A 19,548-nucleotide genomic window follows, 5' to 3' on the forward strand; every position below is an offset into this window, starting at 1 on the left:
TGCGAGTTTTCTAGAAATACAGGTATGAGCTCAGGAGAGGACCAAAGAGGAGTCAGGCTGCACACACAGAAGAGGAACAACAGCTGAATTATTGCTATTTCATGAATAAAGCAGTTGCAATTACTGGAGCTCTTTATTTGTATAAAATTTTGTCTTGGATTAGGATCAGTGTAAGAAAAGGAGCTCTCGGCCTCTGCTGCTATCTTGAGACAAAACTTTTTTTTCTACATAGTGGCTTTGATGCATTAGCAGCCTTTGATAAATGTCAACTTACCTTCATAAGAGCTGTTTGTTGCTGCTGCTGTGTTACAGGTTCATTCCAGCTGTGTTGTTGCTCCTTATTCCAGTTGTCATTAGTTCATTGATCAGTTATTTTTTCTTTTAAATCTATTCTTGCAGTGTTGTACTGAGTTCTACCAGATAGCTTGAAAATGAACACCAAACATGAGTGAAACGCATTTATAGATTTTATACCGTTTAATTTGATTTTCTGGGAAGCTATTTTAGCATCAAAGCCAGTTCAGTTTCAAACCTTTCTTTGTGGAGGGTGCAGGAGTTTTCACCCACTCCCACTTTCTGAAAGGGGGCTGCAGGATGAAACCGGAGCATCTGGCTTCACCAATTAATCCCAAATTCCTTGCCAGTTTGTTTTCTGAGAACTGTTCTAGCAGCCCACAAACTAGTTGGATAAACTATCTTAAGTTGATGGATTTGAGTTTTTATTGTAAAGGTTTAGTAATGGCATTCGAATTTCACCTTTAGCAGCATTTTTTAAGCCAAACCTTTCTGTGAAAGGTGACAAGATGTGAGTGACTGTACATTAAAATCTACTCTTTCACTAAGTGACATTTGTCTCAGTGTCACAGACGTCACTCTCTGTCAGACCAAACTTCCAGGGCAGATGGCGGTCAACTGTGGCCCTCTGAACATCATGAAACCATGGAAGCAGAACTAATTGAGGGCATGGTTTGGTGGTCTATTGTCTGAGCCAACTGTGATTCAAGCCGGAGGTGCAGGGACTTGGCTTTCTGCTGCACTGTAGCTGAGTCATTTAGCATCGGGTGGTCAATGCAGAAAGAGAGAGAGAAAAATCACTTTTCCATTCCATTTTTTTTTCTTTTCTGCTATCCTGGAATAATGTATGAATGAGGATTTGATTTTACAGAAAAATTTCATCTAACCAAAGGTCACCTTGTGATGCTTTTAGTAAAAAAGAAAAAAAGAAAAAAGAAAAAAAAATGTACATGCTAGTTTCAAGGTCATTTCAAGAAAGTCTCTTTTTCAGTAAACAGTGAATGAATATATATATATATATATATATATATATATATATATATATATATATATATATATATATATATATATATATATATATATATATATATATATATATATATAATAGCACAAATATTGTGTTTGGGCTTAAGCCTCTTAAATTTTCTCTCTTTTCTTCTCAGCTTATTGTACAGAACCAAAAAATACATTCCCATTAGCTAAACTGCAGAGTTGTAACCTTGAATTTTACATTTCAAAATCAGGCTTTGCATTAATTTAGCGTCATAAACTTGGAAGACGAGACAAAATCCTCTATAGGTTGTTCCTAGAAATCATAAGCTACGAAAATCACTTGTCCACAACACAACCTTGGGTGTCCTACAGAAGCTGAAGCACATTTCTATGCATCAGGATGCCATCTTGAGCTGCCAGTGTGTGATGGATACACACAGCATGACTCTTTCCACAGGTTGTGACAGCAGATGTATGACCATAATTCACAGCAGACGCAGATTACACTTACAAATGTGGGAACTTTCGCGAATCAAACAGCTATGAGCATTAAAGAGACATCTCCCTGGAGTGTCACAGCGGATTTTAATGGATATTCCTGTAATGTTTTTCTCTAAACGTGGGAAAATGCCTAGGGGATTTTGAAACATCTGCCATATACCTTAGAAAATCATCAAATTCCATCAAAACAGCAAATGAAGCAAATTTAAAGCAATTACTGTTATTGACACAAAAATGTCCCCCCCAAAAAAGTGTTCAATCCCGCATCCCTATCCAGCTATGAAGAGTGGAGCGTAATCAGATATGTGGCGCTATCTAGTGGTTTTTACTTAATACTACAGCACAGTGGTCATTGTTGCTATTGGTCTACTTTCCTTTTCTTTCCTTTTTTCTTTTAAACATGTCTCTTCTTTTCGCTGTTTCTTGTAGTCATTTAGAAAAACATACATTAAATAAAATACATTTAGCTGGAAGGGAGAGTTGCCAGCTGTATATACCGGTATGTAAATATCTGACATCAAGCCATGTCAAATCATTTAACAAGTCACAGCAGGCTCCAAAAAAAAAGTTGAAGAAATACATTATTTTCTTCATTGCTATATTCTATTTTACATCATTAACTCAGGTGCAGATTTTAAATTTAACACTTTTGGGTGACAACTCCACAACTTTGATATTTTCTGCATCACATGTTGCTAAAATCTGTTTTTTGACCACGAAGCTTCATTTGCATCAAGATAACATGAGGTTTGACTTTAATATCAAAACGAACAATAATAATTGATGCACTGCAGGACAATGGGTGAAAAGTCAGATGCTGTGCAGGGCTTATCCCTGTAAAATACAAGCTTGGCAGATATCATGACCACATTTAGGGGCCCTGGTCCAAAACGGAGAAGTGCTTTACAGCCAGAAGGAGAGCTTTAGATATGTACCATCAGTCAAATGCTGCACTGGTCAGGGTGAATGTTTAAGTTAGCTTAGTTTGCTTTCTTACCTGTGGGAAAGATTCCCCAACTTTCCCTGCAATGAAAAATCTAAATGTACACTTTGAGAAGGATCAGACTCCCAGACCCCCTCTGAGAGCAAGATTTGCTTTCAGTTTCAGAATGATGGTCTGGAAGAGTTCTTAGGAAACTATTTTTCATTTCACAAACACACACACACACACACACACACACACACACACACACACACACACACACACACACACACACACACACACACACACACACACACACACACACACACACACACACACACACACACAATTTTTCCGGGAATGTTTTCTGCGCCACAGTCTGATTGTTGTTCTTCAGCGCTTCTCTCAACATGAAGGCAAGTACAGAAAATAAATTAACACATTTATCCATGAGGTTCCATTTGTGTAGTAAATAAGCAGTTTTAATGTAATAAGTGTGCATGTTGTTGGTCTGTGTTGTTACAATGTGTGTTTGGTTGATGCCTGTGCTGTTTTGCCAAGTGTTGTTTCTTATGTTTGCTGCATACGTGGATGTTGTACATGTCTATGTTGCATATGGAGATGTTCCATGTGTCTGCTGCATATGGAGCCTTTGTACATGCATTTGCATCCACATATGCAACAAACATACATGCATCATTAATACATGCAAAACACACCAACACCATTGACTCTCTCTCTCTCTCTCTCTTTCTCTCCCTCTCTCTAACAATGTGTTCTCTTGTCAGGACAACATACAACTTAGAAAAACAGTCCTACCATGGCTGTTTTCCTTGTTCATCACCACAGGGTAAATCCGTTTGCTTCACTGCTTTAAATCCATAGATAGTATTTGTTGTCTGAATTTGTTTTTACATTTTCTTGATGTTCTTCAATTCTTCCTGATTGGAATTTTCTTCTCAAGGTTTTGTGAGCAAAGAATTCATTGCCAGTGGGGGCCGTATGGTGCTTGGTCTGAGTGTGATGGCTGCACCAAATCACAAGTCAAGTGACAGCATTTTATTTATTTATTTATTTATTTATTTATTTATTTATTTATTTATTCAAAATGACAAGCAAAAATTATTTATGAAAGTGTTGCATTTGTATTTGAAAAATATTATGGTGATGAAACAAAGCATTTTTGTGAAAAAAATCTTAAACGAAATTTTCTAAATCGACACTCAACAAGATCATTAGTGGGAACAATGTGAAAGGCGGTATTTACAGGTCAAATTTATCTTCTCAAATTGGATTGGATTGGTTTGGATTGAACTTGTAATTTAGTAATTATTAATTGAATGTGATTGAGGAGTGTTGACTCCACATAAGATAAGATTAAAAAAAAGAAGCAGCAGCATGTAGAAATGCTGCACTGTCTTTTAATATAAATAAAAAAGCTCATGAATTATTAGAATAGATTCAGGTTGGGTTTGAGGTCCAAAAAGCTATTATTTTGTATACTTTCATCATGTATTATTTCAATGTTTAATTTTGAATAATAATAGTGTCACGAATACATAGGCACGTCCTTTCTGTATGGAGTTTGCATGTTCTCCCTAAATAAATCGGTTTTCCTCTGGGTTCTACAGTTTCACATGTTGAGCATGTTGACCTCTTTCAGGGCAGTTTGGCCTCATGTCCTCAGTCCTGCAGTGTGTTTCCATTTGAATGGTGTGCATGGAATGTGGACATCATGTTTTATTCCGATAATTGATTCTTACAAAGTAACAGCAGCATGCAATAAGAACGGCTCCATATTGTTTCAAGCTGACAGAGATGTAATGTGTCACAGACTAGAACCCGAGCCATGGCTGTCTTTGCTCAGTTTGGTGGGAGCCGCTGTGGTGGGGGGCACAGTGAGACCAGGTCCTGTGAGACCACCCGAGGCTGTCCTTTGGAAGAAGGTTGTGGAAGCTGGTTCCGCTGTCTGTCAGGTTAGAAACTCAACCGTCTTCTCCTCCGTGGTTATATCGAGTCTATTAAGCAATACCTCGTGTGTGTATGTCTTTTTCCCCCCCCAGGAAAGTGTATTAGCCCGTCTCTGGTGTGTAATGGAGATCAGGACTGTGAGGGTGACATGCAGGATGAAGTAGACTGTCGAGTACAGAAATACATTGTTTGCACTGGATCAGTTCCTCCACCAAACATTGAACTTGTTGGACTCGGGTGAGAACTTATTCTGCTCACATCGGCAGACGTGTGTGTCTGGACTTTGGAGATGTTTTATTGTTTCTCTAGGTTTGATGTGGTGACTGGCCAGAGGAGAGCCACTGTGATCAATACGAAGAGCTTCGGGGGCCAGTGTCGCCGCATCTTCAGCGGCGTGCACAACAACATGTACCGTTTGCCCCTCAGTACCACCCAGTTCAACTTTTTGGTTGGTGATCATTTCTTTCCTCCTTTTTTTTTTTAACCTATCCCGCTTTAAAACATTTTCTCACTTTCTTGTGGTCTTCAGGTGAAAGCTCAGAACGACTTCAGCGACGAGATGTTCACCAGTGAATGGCACTATGCTAAAGATATTGTCAACAGGGAGACGGTGTCTGGGACCACCACAGGATTCAGTAACTATGACTTCCATCAGAGCCACGACAGAACTCAGGTGTGTGAAAAATGTGATTTCTGTGGCTTCGGTTTTCAATCAGATATCTTTTTTTGTAATGGAAAATCTCAAAACAAAGTGATATCAGTGTGTTTTCCTTCCACTGTAGACCCAGAGGCTTCTGGTATTGAACAATGACATCGAGGTAGCTCAGTTCCAGAGTAACTCTCCTCGATACCTGCCAGTATCTGAGGAGCTCTGGAAGGCGCTCATCAAGCTTCCATCGGTCTACGACTACTCAGCCTACCGGAGAGTTTTAGAAAGGTTTGGAACACACTACCTGTCTGAGGGAAGCCTTGGAGGCTCCTTCAAAGTCATCACCACTCTGGATGAGGAAAGTGAACGAATGACGGGTGAGGATTTTTATCGGCAATGACCACCGAAGAGGCTCTGATTCTGTAAATGGACGTGGTTGCATCTTCAATATCATTTATTTGTCTGTTACACTTTTTCTACATGACTTTAAAAAATGTATTTGAGCTGTTGCATGTCAACATTTATAGTTTAATACCAACTGAAGCATGTTTAATACAACACACCAACTGATTTTAGTTGTGTTTCTGAATAGAAAATGAATCTGATTTCAGAAAAATAGATCTCTCTGAATCATCAGAGATTTGCAGTGGTGTGATTTGTGTGGCGAAAGCAGCCCAGCAGCCTCTTTCAGTTTTTTTTCTGTGTTGGAAAGATGTATGACTCTGTGACCTGTCTGGGTATTTTTGCAGGTTTAATTTAAGAATAACTGAGTCTTAACAAAATAAACACACATGGTATTTGACATATTAAATATCCAGTAATAGGAACTGTATCGATTAGCACATCACGGTAAATTGAAAATGCTGCCTCACTTCTGACATTTGTTTCTGGCTCTGACTTTTCTTTTTCCTTTGTTCTCAAGTCTCAGAAAGTCACCAGTCTAATGAATGTGTCCGGACCAAACGCTGGTTTCTAATATTCCCCATCACCCATGTGGATTGCAGAAAGAGTGAAGGTCACAGAACTTCGCCCAGTTGTATGTAATGGATGTTATTTTACATATCAAGCAGCACCTGTTGAGTCTTTGCATCAGTCATAACCTCTCCAAACATTTTTTGGGGGGGAAATAGCTCGTCTAAGCACAAACAGAGTGATCAAAGTAGATGTGGAAGGAGGAGGGATCTCACATATCGCTGCTCTGAAGACCATGCAGCTCAGTGATCACGACAAAAACTGGGAAATGTACTCCAACTGGGCTGATTCTGTTAGGTCGTTTCCACAGATCATAAAGCAAAAGGTTAGGAGAAATAAAATGATCTCTTTTATCTGCACAATAACATGAGCAGAATGTACCTCAGCATCTCATCCTCATCAGATGACACAGTCTTGAAAGTTCTCTTCAAATTCACCAGCTGCGCCCGTTGTCAGAGCTGGTGAAGGAGGTTCAGTGTGCTGGAGTGAAGAAGCTGTACCTGCGCAGAGCCATCGACCAGTACTCCTCTGAGAACGACCCCTGTCACTGCCGGCCCTGCAGGAACAATGGCATCGCTGTCATGAATCGACAGGAGTGCAAGTGCATCTGCAAGCCCAACACGTCAGGACTGGCCTGTGAGCAGGGATCTGAGGCGGGAGGTCAGCAGGGTAGGTCTGATACTGCTTTTTACAGGTAAGAAGTCCTGTTTGGTGAAGCTTTATGAAAGAGTCTCAACCACCCGGCTGCTTGGGAGGGATCACGGTTTTGATTTAATGGATGATTAGAAAGACGTTCACCATCAGTACTATCAGCAGTCTGGATGTTCAAAAGCTCAAACTGAAAGCTTCATCGGTGAAATGATCCTGTCTTTTCATTGTTATTTTTTTTCTTCTTTCTGCTCATTGAAGGTGTGATTGACGGTCGCTGGTCCTGCTGGTCTGGATGGTCATCGTGTTCCAGGGGTCGGAGGTCACGAAGTCGATCCTGTTCTAATCCGACCCCACAGAACGGAGGACAATTCTGTATTGGAGAATCTACTGAGACATCTGACTGTGAAGACCAGGAACTGCAATACCTGCAGTCAGAACAGGCCTAAGCTTTACCGTGCATGTGTTTGGTGTGATTTTTGTCATGGGAAGTTGAGAGGAAGTTTCACACATGCTGTTTTTCCAGAACTATGGAGCCTCAGTGCTTTGACCACAGTCTTCCAGAAACTCCCAAGTGTGGACCCCCACCTACTTTGATCAATGGCTACATTCTGGTAAAAAGCAAAACTGGCAATAGCATTGAAACAGTGTTATTTCTTGTTAGATGCAAGTTTTATTCACTCTTATATGCATAAGTTATGTCATTTGGTAAACTAAATCTTTTGTTTGTTTCTTTTTTATCACGTCATCGTAGGATCCGAAGGATGCTTATTATGTGGGGAACAAAGTTGAGTACACCTGCACTAATGAATTCTATCTAACCGGTCAAACCATCATTGAATGCACCTCAGATCTAACCTGGTCTGCCAGCCCTGGCCTGTGCACAGGTGAGTTCTTACAGCCAAAGGAGAGTATTCCTCATCACACTGAGTTATGTGGCTGCTTTGTGTGACACGTTTTATTCCCTGCTTTAGTTTCAAGGTGCACAATTGAGTCCCTCGCCGACGGCGTCATAGTCACTCCTTCAAAGCAGAATTATGGAATAGGAGAGTCTGTTACCTTTTCCTGCCCAGAGGGTAGAGAGCTGCAGGGGGAAGCAATCAGTATCTGTGATCCCAGTCTGCATTTTTCACCGGACCCAGCAGATGTCACATGCAGCCAAGGTAAACTTCCTTTCAAGGCTCATGCAGATGAGACAATGATGTGAGATTTTAGTTATTCTTCTCATTCGTGATTTAAAATCTGCAACAAAAATTAAAGACTGGTATATTCATATCCCACAGTAAGAACCGCAAAGTTCAAATCTGCCTCGGCTGAATGTAAACCGTGGGAAAAGTCATCTAGAGGACAATGTTTTTGCAAAATGCCTTTTGAGTGCAGGTTTGTTTCCTCATTCAGTCACCAATTAGCTGATTTGATTACTATTCTTGTACTTTTGGTTATTGTGTTTGGAGATGAATTTATTTATTTAAATGCATTTCTTTTGTGATCAGTTCCTCTGTGCAGTTCTGTGCCAAAGATCCTGCAAGTGGAAAATCATTTGTTGTGAGTGCATGCAAAATGCATGCACTGCAGTGTTTGGGTAAGAACTACATCATCGCAGAGGACAGCGCCTGCACGTGGCCCCAGCGAATCATAGCAAGCTGCGCAGACTGTCACATGTGGGAGACCTGTGATGGTAGGAAAATACGTTACAATAAAGTATGTTGTTTTTTATTTGTCGCTGTTCATCCTGAGCTTTTACCTCTTTCTCTTGCAGATGGAACTAATGAGTGCCGCTGTAAGGATGCTGCAGATTGCTCGAGTCCCAGATTAGACGTGTGTGTCCGTGTTGGGGAGGATGGCAATGCTGCCAATCAGACCATGAGTGAATGTGAAGCGGGGCTTCGGCAGTGTAAAGGAGAAAAGGTGGCAATTGTGGGGATCCTGCCCTGCGCTTCCTGAGGATTCAGATGGTCCATCCACCAACAGACTTCACAGACTTCACAATGTTCTCCTAATACGGGTGCATCTAAAGAAAGAGAATACAATCTAAAAGTTAATATTTCAAATTTGTTACACAAAATTACTTTTTAAGCCGTTTGTGATTTATTTGACATGGTTTTAACCAATAAGTCGTAAAAACAAAAGAACTTCAATCATAATAATTATCATCAAATTTTGAAAACACCTAAAACTTTTTTGTTTGTTCTTCACATAAAATACCTGACAAAACAATTCAATTCAATAACATTCAATTTTTTTGGTTGCACCTATGTATCAGTATCCAACTATTTCTTTTATCTTTCTGTAGAATAACTTTTGTTGACTTCTTTACACACTTCATAAACTCGTTTTGTATCTGTACAAAGAAAACCAAAATGTATAAAAAAGACAAATAAATAGCAGAACACAAGTCGCGATAAGTTTTCTTTATATAATGTTTCTTTCAAATGAATAATGTGAAGTAATAGCTCCCGTTTAATTAGGCACTATGAATGATATAGACCAATGTCAATTGACTTGTAGTTGCTTTTGTGTCTCTTTGAGGTTTTCACATCATACCAGAAAAAACTGGTCTCAGGGATCACGTTTGAAAATGTGTTATTTGGATTGCGATGGTGCATTCCAAAAGATGTTCTGTGTGTTCTGTGAGAGACAGCAATTAGCGTCCCAAGCAAAAATACCCCTGGTGTTTTTACCTCTGGTTTGTTGCCCTCTCATTGTGTGTGTGTGCTTACCACATAGTGTGAGGACATCAAGGATTTCATCACACATCGAAATGATTATTGTCAGCAGATGTGTTGCACAATTTAACATGTTGCACACACACACAGCCTCAAACTCTTGTTACTGTGAGGCGACAGTGTGAACCAGTGAAATGCAGCCCTATGATAATATTCAACTCTCCATCTTCCACACTGCTTTATCAAATTCTGGGTCAAAGGTCATTAGAACCAATCCCAGCTGACTATGGGTAAAGGTAGGTACATCTTGGAGAGGTCGCCGGTCCATCACAGGGCAAGCACACAGAAACAGACACTACTTCACAACCACTGTTGTTGATTTAATATAAGCTAGAACCGAATTTGAAGATGGTGATCACCCATAGACTAAAACAAAATCAGTTTTCTCTCTACTGGGCGTTTGTCTCCTCCCAGTGGACACTTTTGTGTACTGCAAGAAAGACAACCACAAAGTCTGGTGGGTAAGTTTCAATAACAAAAGTTTTATTAACAATGTAAAATGACCTATATCAGCATTGACTACTGTACCTTCACCATGCCATAAACACTGATCACTATCCTTAAAAAGCAAGAACCATACTAGAGGCTCTCTGTTGAAACGGCTGCCTCACAAACAGTAGAGAGCTCTGCTTAATGCAAACTGACTGATTCTTGACTAACCATCTCCAACTTTGAAAATAATTCAGAGAGCATTGCGTAAAGAGTATGTGTATATACAAGTCTAATGTCTTGATTCATAGATAGATATTGTGTGCAAAGAAGTTTTCTTTTGAGTATTGTATCATATATTCCATTTTGAAGCTGGGAAGTTAAAGTTGGGTACAGGTTCTTGGTTTATGGAAGACTAAATTAAGTACATTAAGAAGGAAAACAGCAAGAAACAGAAAACAAAGACTGTAATACACAACAAACTTAATCTGCACAAGCCAGTCATTTCAGCTTAGTCAAACCAAGGTGTCACTTTGCCTTTGCAAGCGCCAACCTCAGATATTTGAAAGGAACCTGGTCATAAGTTACCACATTATTTCTGACAAAACAGACATTAATATTCCCTTTTTCAAAAAACAAAACATGAAACCTCATTACATTCACACAGCCTTGTGAACATTGACACAGTTTCTGATGACCTTGCATTCTCTTTTACATTAGACAAGCAGATATCTGATTTCGTTTACCAAAAAACGGCAAATCTGTTGCAAAATATCTTTAAAATATATGTTCATGACTTTTGTTTTCATTACACTGCAGTTACAATTCTTTGTATTACAAAATAAAAATAGAAAATGGGCAGCCTTTAAAAAAAAGAGAAAGAGACAATTTATTGGAAAATGGCAGTAATAGATTGGTGGGAGACACAAGTGGTGAAGGACAGTGGGAAATGGTGTCTTTGTTGCCGCCTCTGACCCACCAAGGCGGGCACCTAGCTGGTAACCAGGCAACAGAGCCCGAAGAACCGCCTCTTCCTCTGTCGGACAAGCGGGTAGGGAGTCAGGTTCAGCAAACTGCTGTCATCTGGGCACAGGAACACACGGACACCGCGGATAAGTCATATGTGGCGCTACAGGAGCTCCTGTTTGTGCAAATGGGAGGTGGGAACATTTGGTCTCTTACCTTGGTTCTTCAGTGGTAAAGGCATTGTCTCCCTGAGTTTACTGAGAAGGTTCTTCATCTCCCTCATATCCCTGCAGACAGACAGGAGGGCTTTTATAGAGTGTCACTTAAGTTTCTACCATGATCGCATGCAAGCACACTATTTGTAGACACTTAACCTACTTAGGTATTCATAATGGATCCTATATTGTACTAAAATGTGAATAAAAACTAATTTAATGAACTTACATAAATGCATTGTTACCTGTTTTTGTAGTAACATCAAATGTCTAAACATGTATTGTGTGTTTCATTTAATCCAAGATGAAAAGAAAACTAACAAGTCATCCAATGATTCTAACAACTAAACACATTTTTTTTTAAAAAAATATGAATTTGGTTGTCAGTGGTTACAAATAAGAAACAGATTGGGAAAAACAAACTTCTAAATTACAACACATTACTTTTTGTCAGCAGTCGAGTCTATTCAGCTGGGTCAGCAGAGGTCGCCACAGTGAGTTTTTGTGACTTGCACTGAAGGCTTTATTGGATTTTTTACAACCATGATTCCCCACAAGGTCAAAACTCGACTCATGAGCCAGATACAGTTCAATAAGTTTTCGGTCTCAAAGCATGCATTGTACCAAAGCTCTGTTGAACACAAAGTTCTGTCAGTTCTGAGAAAAAAAAAAATTGTCATTTTGTATCTGCAGAGTGTTTTATATGACAAGAAAAAATGTAAACTTGGGAATGTGCAAATGATTGTTTACAGTTCTAACAAAATGTGACATGATGATAGGGTCATTTATGTGTGATCACTGTTTAAGTTTCATAAATACATTTGAATATTTTATTTAATTGTTTTTTTATGAAAGAATGATAAAAAAGATATTTTTATCTTGTAAAATCTGACTGTAAAGCCACAAAAACGAAGAAGCTCGTACAACGTTTTGTTTCCTTTTGAAAAATGATGATCACGTCAAATGTCTGACACTATTATAAACACTTGCTTCAACACAATGTGCACTTTGTCCACCTACTTTTCTATGTTTTCTATGTCAGTGGCCACCAGCCAGCAGAGCTGCGGACAGTCGGTGGGGGAGGAAGAGGTGTCCTCCAGGATGGGGATGTCAGAGCTCTCTTCAGTTTTACTGTCGGCCCCAGACGGGCCGCATGAGTCCTTACCTGAAGTGCACAGAGGGAGGAACTTTAAAATGTGCCATTGCAAGACATATGTAAACATGAGAGAGAATTCTAAATACATTTTTTTTAATTTAATTTCACAGACAAAAAAGCACACATTCAGATGTGTTCATATTTAATGGTTTATTGATCAGACTCGTAATATTGTCAAGGTAGTGTAGCTCAAATAACAGAATCAGACAAAGCATGCTGAATGTGCACTCCCCAAAGGGTTAACAGTGGATTAACCTTTCCTGTGGAGCTGCAGGGATCCCAGCAAGCAGACGGATTTGAGCATCTCGGTGATGTACATCTCTAGACAGCACTGCAGCTGGATGAAGAGCCTGCAGATCTCAGGGTGAATCTCCCCGTCCTCTGGCCTGAGATGACAGGTCATGAACATTGAGAAGAAAACAAATCTAATCAATAAATAAGATTCCCAAAGATTGCAAACTGTAGTTTTGATAAAAAAAAAAAAAAACGCAATTTACTGCATAGGAATGGAAAAATCATTTGTGTTGGAATCCTCTTTGTTAAGTGCTGCAGTGACTTAGTGTGTTTGTGTCTTCTAAGTAAGCTGTCATCAGCTCCGCTTGAAGACTTCGATCAGGGATTGACAACTTTGATCATTTAGCCATAAAACCCTACAATAAGTAACAAAAAGTCAAATTATGACAAGTGCTTCTAACGCAATGAGACCTATTTGTCATATAAGAGTAAAGTTCTAACTGGGTGTGGTAATATCAAGTTTACAAAACCAATATGTATAAGAGTGTAATAACTACATATTACTTGCAATTTCTTTAATGCTCAAATGCTAGAAGTTAGCAAAATTATCCTTCTTTTATCAAATGTTGAACAAACAGTTTGGGGTATTTTGGAGATTAGCGTAGTCAGCCCGTGAGTGATTTACTGCATGTAGTAAAAAATTGAAAACAATAAATAAATAAATAAATAAATAAATAAATAAATAAATAGTAAAAATCTAATTATATTGATTTTTTTTGTGTGTTTTAAAACACAGATGTTCATGCCTAAAAACATTAACTCAGTTTTTGATCAATCAGCTCTGAATAGCAGCATTCATGAAACAGTACTTTAGCCCCACATCTATAATAATCTGCTGTTCAGCAGGAAACCACAGCAGGTGACATTCAGCAGGTGTGATGTGTCATTTGACAACAATGGAAGGCGTGAAACTTGCACGTGGTACAAATGTTTCTCCCACAAACCCTTGCTGTTGGATTCCCCTCCTGCAAAAGCAAGCCTCTGGTCACTATTCTCGTCTTGTCTTTCACAGTGCTGTTGCTAAAGCACAGCTGCTTATCCACATTCCTGTAACACGTCAGAGAGGCCTCACATCTTTCAGACATGCAGGCTTTATTTCAGTTTAGAGGATGATCTACACCATTCCAATTCAAACTCTGCATCCCCGCTTGTGAGTTCAGACACTGGAATGGCCTGGAAAGCTTTTAGAGACAGAGGTTTAGAATATACACTATATGCTGAGGGTGATTATCACAATGACATCGATGTTGTTATCAGCCAGAACTTTCAGTTGTGTCTGAAGCAGCTGCAATGTTTCCATTTAAATGCAGCAGGATATTCAATACTATAAAAGCACTCAGTCTCTTGAGGAGACAGGTGTAAATGTAACTCTCTGTGTGATTAAGAGCCATGTACTAAAATAGGACAAGTACAGGACAAAAATATTCTGCATTGGACTTCATTATTTATCCAACTACTTAAGTAATAGGCTCTTAAAAGGCTGTTGATGAAAAAAAATAAATTCTGCTCCTTTTAAATTATTGTGTGACTCATTCATCCACGTGACAGGAAGCCTGGGGTAGAGGAGCTCACAGGCTATAATGGTAAGTGTCACGCTTGCACATGCAGCTACAAGTCTCCATATGTTAAATGGAAAGATTTTGTCATGCATGTAACAAACAGTGAAGGATATGCATTGTTAATAGGCTGCAGCGAAAGGAGCAATTATTGAGTCAAGAAAAAGGTTCCAGAGCTGAGCACATAGTCCTTAAAAAAAGGGTATGGTTGAGTGTTTTTTACTCTAAGTGCATTCAAAGAATTGAAAAATGTCTAAGATGACGTGTTGTTGTGTTTGTAAATATGTGTATGCCAGTAGAAGGAACATTGAAAGGTAGGTAGCAGTTGAAAGACTTAAATATCAATAGACTACCAGGTAGTGTTTTAAGGTATTTGTATTTTTATATATTTTTGTCAAGCATTCCATTTTAGTCATATAATCCACACTATGTGATCAGCTTTGAAAATCAGTAGTTGCTCCTGATTTATCCCACAGCTTTAAATAAAATTCAAAACTTCTCATGTGTATTTTTCTAGTCAGTAAGTTTAATCTTTAAAAAGGGAATTTCTGGTCCATGTCAACATATACAAATCAATGAGCATTTTTATATATTATTTGTTTGAATGTGCATTATTAAACATTTAGTTTAAGCAAATGTATGGAATAAGTGAAATTAATTTAAATACAGTAGTAACTGAGAGCAAACTTTCAGTATTTTTCCCACCTTTGCACATGCACCGATCATAAATCTAATTCTGTTAAAGTTCGAACACCACCTTAGTTGTGATAAGGACCAGCGGATATCCTCCAAACCTTCCTCTCTCCTTGTTTCAGTCCATCCAATTGTAATTTAAGTAATTTTGCTGGTATAGGGGAAGATGACATCTTGACAATTTCAAATTCCAAATCCTCTCTTTGACCTTGAAAGCAGACTAATATTCAGAATGGATGTTACAGGCTAAGTCAACAGCAATTCTAAGTTTCAGTCAAAGAAACAGAGGTCTATAATCACTAACAACTGACTTGTAAGGAAATTTCAGTACTGAAATATTCACTGTGATGACTCAATAAGTTCAAATATAGATACTTAACATCAATTGTTTCATCTTTAAATCATTTTTTATAAACTAAAAACAAAAAAATGCCTGGATTATAACACACTCCTACTCAAGGAAAAAGAAAAAAAAATTATGCTTTGCTGAAAAGCTTGTGACTATCTAAATGCTTAAATGACCATAACAGAGACACAACACAAGCACACACAGGCATGCACACAAACACAAACACAGTCACTCTCACAATGCATTACAAGCAGAAAAAGCGCCATTTGCTGCACATTATTGATACTTTTATCTCAGATATTCATCCTGGGATGCCCTGCACTTCCATTCCACTTGGTGCATTACTGCTTTAGGCTCAGCTAATGGCAAATTATCATTTACAGTTGTTGTTACTGCTTCCTGGCAAAGCTCTCAAAGCAAAACTTGTAAATTAGATAGGTTATGATTCAAAAAAAAAAAAAAAAGCTGATCACACAGTCCATATTTTCTTTCTCTACACACGCTTTTGTCCCACTTTAAAACTTGGATGCTTTCTTTGAGGAGTAAAAGAAGTGGGCTCACAAAGCCATAGAAGAGGCTAAAACTGAGGTACTTATGCAAATGAGAGATTTACTGTGGTAAAATTAGCCACTTTGCAACCTGGGGCGCTGCAGTGTTGCACAGCGGCCCGTTTGGGTGCGGGTTAGTGCGGGAGAGCTTTTTCAGCACCATGGACAGCGCCTGTGCCAACTCACCCAGATATCAGGGAGAGACTGTGGTGCGCCGCTCGGGCCATCTCGCAGCCTTTAGTTCGGGTCTTCAGCATTTCGGCCCGTAAGGAAGGACAGTCCACGGTAATTTCTCCAATGGAGATGACCAGCTCACGGTACAGAGCCACTAGCGTATTGAATTCTTGGACGATCTGTTAAAAAAAAAAAATGAGATCAAGTCACTTACAAATCGGTCAGCTCCAAAATTAACTTGTAACACAAATTGAACACATAAGTTTGCCTGTGTGCAGGTGACTGCCGCAGAGTTCCTGTCCTCAGACTGGCTCGTCACCTTATCATACCCAACCTTACTTTTCTCTGCACAGGGGACAAATAATGTGTCTTGTGCATGTGCATGATGGCATGCATCAGTAACAGCAGTGTGGAAAAACTGCAGTCTTGCACGTATGCAGTCACAATTATATCTGAGCGCTTTTAAACAAAGCGGGGTGCACGGTTAATGAAGTGATTGGAAGGTTAATTGAAATTGCTTGTCTGCACAAGCTTCTGTTTTTGGGAGCACAAGTATTTTTTTTTTCTTGCTGGTTGTCTGTAACTCCTGCATCCTGCCGTAGTCCTAAACGAACAGCGAGGTTCCATGTCGATCAGTGATGTATGAAAGGGTGAAACAGGCTATATCATTCCTGACAGAGTCAAAACACAGGACATCTGCACCATGATCACGAACATCTCCGGAGATAAACCTGCAATTCGGTCTATTCTGAAATCAATCCAAATCACCAGCAGCTTTCCACACTCTAAAATGCAAATCACAGTCAATCTGCACGCCGAGGTGTTTGGCTTCACTGCCGACAAAGCAATGCAAATGCATATTGCTATTTTTAGGCTGCCAGACCGGGTTAGTCTTTTTTTTTTCTTTTTTTTTTTTTTTTTGCAGCTATTAACAGCTGCCGTCCGTGCACCCTCCGCATGCACGGGATAGTCGATAGTCCTAGAACAAAGAAAGGTTGGGATCATAACATGCAGCACTCCTTATCAGAGGCACCATGCAGGCATTGACGTGCCGCAAACCTACCATTCTGCAGTCGGCCACAGCGCGCTGGGCTTTGCGGGTACTTTCGGTGCTCTCCCTCCTCTGTGGGTCTCGGTAAGGAGGCTTGCCGATCTGGAAGATGTTCCCGGCGGATCTGGGGCGGTTTTTGCGCCCATTCGATGCAGAACTCATGCATACACATCCACTATTAAAACAGCTCTAGGACAGAACGGTTTGGTGTTATCCCCCTCCAAACTCCACCACTTTCTCTCTTCCTGCCTCACCGCCCTGCACCTCAGCTACTGTTCACCTTATTCTCTCCTCTGTTTACGCTCACTTCACCTTCGCCAACTATACTGGCTGAGCTGCACCTCGATTACTCGTGCTCCTCCGTCTGTCTCTCCCGTTTTCTTTCCCTCTAATGTGGAAGAGGGAGCAGATATTTTCCCAGACGAGCCTGAGAGCGCAGGAAAAGTACCGGATGAGCGCCCGTGACTCCTCTCCGCATTGCCTTGACTGCGACGGGGCGCAAGTCACCTTCACTCCAGCAGCACACGGTGCACAGTGAAGACTTCACACCCAACCCTGGACTCCAGCTAGCCGAGGTGTCTCTCTTGACGCACCGATGTCAAGAGGAAGCGATCGCACTCACGGATGCTCTCCAGATGCGCCCATTTCTTGTGACTGCGCGTTCCCATTAAGTACCAATAAGACGGCCGATAACGATCTTTAGATGTACCACCACCTATGGATGGGAAATAAAGCTGTACACAGTTCACAGTGACGGCTTCCCGAGTCCACACCTCCACTTTAAGAGTCAGAAGGGAAAAAAAATAAAAAAAATAAAAAAATCCTGGTGTTGAAAAAAAAGAAAGAAAGAAAAAAAAAAACTTTAGTATCTCGGTTTGGATTGGGACGCAGAGTGTGTTTGTAGGAGCTGGACGGGCGGGCCTGTCTCTAACCTTGGAGAGGCAGTGGAGAGGCAGTGCACAGGCCTGACGTGGCTCTGTGGCTGGAAACACTGCTGCACTCAAAGGATGGGAATACTAATAGGACTCATCCACCTAGACCCCCGCCCTAAGGTGCCGATGAACTAGTTGACATGAAGTATTGCCCAAAAGGTGGGCACATTTCAAACAAGTTTTAGCTCAGCCTGTTGCCATATGGCTATATTTTCATGTAGGTTGTTATGGTTAGAGTTTAAGGGTTTGAGAGGTTAATTTCAGGATCATAGACATTATTTTTCTAATGATATTAGTGTCTCTCAGCCACAGGTGAAAATAAAGCAGGCCAGGGGGTCAAAACACCTTGCTACCTCTACCCTCCAGTTCCTTGGAAAAACAGATCATTGTACCTCCCAACATTAAATGATAGAAAACTCATTTTTTAACCAATAAAGATCTGAATATACCAGGTGTGAGTCGAGGTTTGTTATTCGCCTTTTTGATGTTCTCCTATAAGTTCAGTGTTCTTCAGGTACAAAACATGTTTGAGGTTTGCCGTTGACTCTAATTTTTCCCATGAATGTGTTTGTGAATGATATGAATGACTGTGTCTCTCTGTGTTAATATGTGACAGATTGGTGATCTTTCAAGAGCGTAAGCTGATTTCACATACAGACCGCTATGATTGGCTCGAACTCCCTGCAGCCCTGGGCTGGATAAGACTGACTGACTGAGCTGGACAACTAAAACTGAAAGCATCTGTAGAATAACAATAATACACATACATTTTTAAAGATATAAAATGTATGCTTTACAAAAATATAAAATTATAAGGGTAATATTCTGGATATTGTCACTTGCCTACAAATAAAGACTTTATAAATCAACTGAGGTGCTTCTGACTTTCTGAGTAGCTTAATACAATTTCCACTTGCTGCTTTTTGACTGCGACCTTGCAACTCTCATCATGGAAACTCTGACAGAAGAACCTGTTGTTGTTATGGACAGAGGTCACTGCCAAACTGGAAACTCACTTTATCTAACCGAGCTTAGTCCAGTCAGTGCAACAGCAAAGAGAGGAATTGTGCTTAAAGATAATATACAAATAATTTACTAATTATTAACAGTCTAATGAGAAAGTGAGGCAAATGAGAAACTTCTGATAGTAACATGATTCAAGCACTTAAAATTATTCCTGTTTTGCAATTTTTGTAAAGCATGTGTGCTCATAATTAGCTCCTTATCATAAAAAAAATCTCATAAATAGCAGGAACATGGTTAACCGGAGCACACAAGTGGATTAGGGCAGATTTTTTTTATTGATTTAAAACCCACATGCACAGACCTGCATGCATATGTGTGAGCTTTATTAGATATAAAATACAATTTACTTAAAAAAGGCCATTTAGGAACAAAACATATAACCTTCTAAAAACATAATTTATCAGTTTAAAACTAACAATACAGAAGGTATTATTGATAACTATATGGAAAAATGGGATACAGCTTTCATGAAAACATCTGAAA

General features: G+C 39.7%; 2 protein-coding genes across 2 annotated transcripts; one reads left to right on the plus strand and one right to left on the minus strand.

Annotated features, from left to right (window-relative positions):
* Positions 1-3,038: 3,038 nt before the first annotated feature.
* On the plus strand, positions 3,039-9,413 carry c7a (complement component 7a). Its single transcript, XM_030104393.1, has 18 exons — positions 3,039-3,126; positions 3,499-3,560; positions 3,675-3,753; positions 4,545-4,686; positions 4,774-4,918; positions 4,991-5,129; positions 5,211-5,354; positions 5,464-5,707; positions 6,253-6,366; positions 6,461-6,627; positions 6,743-6,971; positions 7,212-7,383; positions 7,477-7,564; positions 7,705-7,837; positions 7,925-8,113; positions 8,234-8,330; positions 8,444-8,628; positions 8,710-9,413. The coding sequence occupies exons 1-18, from the start codon at positions 3,121-3,123 to the stop codon at positions 8,892-8,894; spliced, it is 2,520 nt and encodes an 839-aa protein (XP_029960253.1). The 5' UTR covers positions 3,039-3,120; the 3' UTR covers positions 8,895-9,413.
* Positions 9,414-10,743: 1,330 nt separating this feature from the next.
* On the minus strand, positions 10,744-17,895 carry rgs7bpa (regulator of G protein signaling 7 binding protein a). Its single transcript, XM_030104395.1, has 6 exons — positions 17,120-17,895; positions 16,069-16,235; positions 12,698-12,828; positions 12,307-12,451; positions 11,288-11,358; positions 10,744-11,188 (listed from the first exon to the last, which is right to left on the minus strand). Exons 1-6 carry the CDS (start codon positions 17,267-17,269, stop codon positions 11,097-11,099), a joined length of 756 nt encoding a protein of 251 aa, XP_029960255.1. The 5' UTR covers positions 17,270-17,895; the 3' UTR covers positions 10,744-11,096.
* Between the last annotated feature and the right edge of the window lie 1,653 nt (positions 17,896-19,548).

This window comes from Salarias fasciatus, chromosome 12, assembly GCF_902148845.1.
Source record: "Salarias fasciatus chromosome 12, fSalaFa1.1, whole genome shotgun sequence".
In the NCBI taxonomy this organism is placed as follows: Eukaryota; Metazoa; Chordata; class Actinopteri; order Blenniiformes; family Blenniidae; genus Salarias; species Salarias fasciatus.